This window comes from Rosa chinensis, chromosome 5, assembly GCF_002994745.2.
Source record: "Rosa chinensis cultivar Old Blush chromosome 5, RchiOBHm-V2, whole genome shotgun sequence".
Classification (NCBI taxonomy): Eukaryota; Viridiplantae; Streptophyta; class Magnoliopsida; order Rosales; family Rosaceae; genus Rosa; species Rosa chinensis.
Genome location: NC_037092.1, coordinates 7180501 through 7183781, shown reverse-complemented (window position 1 = coordinate 7183781; position 3281 = coordinate 7180501). Strand labels below are relative to the sequence as shown.

General features: G+C 36.5%; 1 protein-coding gene across 1 annotated transcript; it reads left to right on the top strand.

Moving 5' to 3' along the window:
- Nucleotides 1–1741: 1741 nt before the first annotated feature.
- LOC112201884 lies at nt 1742–2853 on the top strand. Its single transcript, XM_024342810.2, has one exon. The coding sequence runs from the start codon at nt 1892–1894 to the stop codon at nt 2396–2398; it is 507 nt and encodes a 168-aa protein (XP_024198578.1). The 5' UTR covers nt 1742–1891; the 3' UTR covers nt 2399–2853.
- Nucleotides 2854–3281: the final 428 nt, after the last annotated feature.

Genomic DNA, 3281 nt, shown 5'->3' with positions numbered 1-3281 from the left:
TACAGTACTTACACGGTGACACCAAATCCATAGGAAGTGGTTCTAAAGTCAAGATCATATTATACATCGGTTGGTTAATCGATATAATGTTGATGTAGTACATCACTACATCATTTCATTCATATTACATTACGAAACTATTTTGTTTTTATCTTTGAACCTATTCTTCAACACTTTATAAATAAAATCATGTATGAACAAGACTATCTCGGTCATTAACCTCTGCATATTTTAGTCCAAAACATAATGATAGGGAAGATGGACTTACCAAGGCAGTGTATATATAATATATTTTCTGGACATGAAATCAATATATCTTAGATCTAGATTGAAATTCATCTATGAATATGAGGTTGAATAGTATAAGATCTTATGATCTTATCTTTGAACTTAATTTATGATATACTTCTAATAGCATTTTCAAATTTCTGAATTATGTATGACAAAAAAGAAAAAGATGCACTAGATATTTTAACCAATTTATCTTATCGCCATATATCTTTTAATATTAGAATCACTACTTTTAACAAGTATCTCTCATAGACTTTTAGTTCAATCATAAGTTTAATTGGATTAGAAATAATTTATGTGCACACATGATAAGTTTGTAATATAGTCGTTTACGTATTTATAGATGATGAGTCAAATTTTTTGAGTGAGATTTATGATGTCAATTACTTACACCGTGACTAGCAAAAGTGGCAAACATAAATGGATCACTCGAGTCAAACCACTTAACAAAGCCTAAAACACAACAAAGATATAAAGTAAAAGAAATCTATCTAGCCAAATAGCCATTACACCTCACTTTCCAATGAAAACCACAACCCACATGATCTTACTAGGGATATTGAAACTTTGAATGTAAAGAAGGGGAAGATCGCGAACAACCTGATCTCTCAAAAGAAGATTTCCCAATTCACTCCAAACAAAGCCAATCGATCCCTCTCCTCTCTCCTAGTCTCTTTGTCAATCGAACCCCACACAATTTCAACTCATATCAAATAGTAACTAGATATTCAATCTGGCGCCTTGACACGTGTAACTCATTGACTGAAGCACTTGAGCTAGGGCTAGAAGCTAAAATTGCTGGCAATCCCAATCGTGGCATAAACATGTGCCACCCATAAGGGCCCTCCTAACCCTTTAAGAGAAACCCAACCCTTAATTATTGAACTTGGTGATCGAGATCGAATTGGGAGAAGGAGCTAAGAGGTATGGGGGACCCTAAATGATGAATCCCAAAAAGGATGAAGTACAGGGTGAGGTGCAATTATTCATGCCATGAATTTCCTCCTAAGCAAGTCGTGACCATAAAATTCCATTGTATCGACCATCACCTCCAACACATGATCAAAAAGAGAAAAAAGAAACGAAGCTAATGATATAATCTTTTTAGAGTAAATCGGCTGATTTTACATTTCATATCCAATAAACTAATTATCATGACCCATAAGTAACTCTTTCACAATCTTCCCTAGTTATTTAGAGTTTAAGAAAGTTTATGACACGTCAAAAACACTTCGGACCCCATTTATATGTGTACTTAATTTTGATTTTGAAATAGTTACACACTCTTAATATTCGGTGTTGTTTTGTAATTATTTCACAATTGTTTGATAGTATTAAAATTCTAATATCAGTATCTTTAAAGGGCGTGATGGAAAACAAACTCATCTGGAGTAAGAATTAACAGCTGCTTTTTTTAAGTGATTGATACTGATTCCCACTTTCATTCAGCTTATAGCCTGGCTTATACAAAGGCATAAAGAGAAGGATAGTTAAAGAGACTCCTCTTTCCTTCTTCTTCCTCCTCCTCTTCATCTTCTTCCTCTCTCTATGAGAGAGACCTTCAGATAGAGAGGAGCTGCATCAGCTTCAACTAGAGATCATGAAGAACACAATCCGATGCTGCATCTCTTGCATTCTACCATGCGGAGCTCTCGACGTGATCCGTGTCGTTCACTGCAACGGCCGAGTGGAAGAGATCAGCGGCTCCATCCGCGCCAGCGAGATCATGAAGGCTCACCCCAAGCACGTGCTCAAGAAGCCCTCTTCCTCGCCATCCGATCACGGCGGCGTCGTCCCCAAGATCGTGATTGTACCTCCCGACGCCGAGCTCCAGCGCGGCAAGATTTACTTCCTCATGCCAGTTCCTTCCGAGAAGACGACGAAGTCGACCAAAGTGAAGAAGAGGAAAGTCGAGGCGGGAAATAACGACAAAGCCAACAGCGTCGTTATGAACAGTATTGCCATGACGAACCTTCTGATATCGGATCAGTACTTGAGTGAGATACTGTCGGAAAAGGTTTCGACGCAGAGGGATCGGCGGCGAGGACGTGTCGGCGTGTGGAGGCCTCATTTAGAAAGTATTTGCGAGTCACCAAGTGAAGTGTGACAATATCACCGCCGGTGATTGTTCATCTTCTTCTTGTGATTCATTTTGAAGGTTCATCATCTACTAGGGTTGCAAATGAAGTACTTCATTTCTATTCTTTCTACCTCTTTAATTTCTGTTTTTTTTTTCCTCTACTTTTCTTTGTATATATGGGAACTAATAGGAAAAGAGAAATAATGCAAAACAAGGGTGGGATCTCATGGATATTTTGGATAATATATATTTGAAAGCCATAAGTGGCTCATCTTAGTAGTCCATCGATCAGAGTGGGTGTGTGTTTTTCTTTAATTTTGTTTAGAAACTTGTTATGTTGCTTTGCTTAATTTGGGGATGAATAATGCTTTTTATGCATAAAGGAAAAAGAGACTAGTACTACAATTCGAGAGATGCGACTTCTTCTACTAATGAAAGTGGAAATGATTTAAGAATGAACAAAAATTTCAAGTTGATTGTGATATGATTATTGAAGTACACGACTGGAATTTCAGTCTAATGTATACTTTATATTATGAGATCTTCAAGGATATGAAATGATTCATTTTTACTCGAGTGTCGGTCGTCATTTTGGATCGGCAGTATGAATTGTAATGATCACATATCACTAACTAGATCCCCATTATGCAAGAATTAGTTCTGTTCCTGAGTGGTGACTGGTGACTTAAGTGCTTGATCTGGATATATATTTCGATGACTTTTTGTTTTTCATTTCTTAAAAGGAAGACAGTAAAATTTATATATCCTATTTGATCCAGCCTTTACATGCATGGTCCTTTTTTAGAAATGTAAAATGATTTTTATCGAGGTCACCCTGCAATGCGATATAGTTAATAATTGAAAACCTATGTTTTTAGGTTTTATTTTTCTAAAATGATCTCTAAATTAG

Bases quoted from the DNA above. Each gene is read 5' to 3' on its own strand.
- LOC112201884 (XM_024342810.2), top strand. From the start codon at position 1,892: ATGAAGAACACAATCCGATGCTGCATCTCTTGCATTCTACCATGCGGA.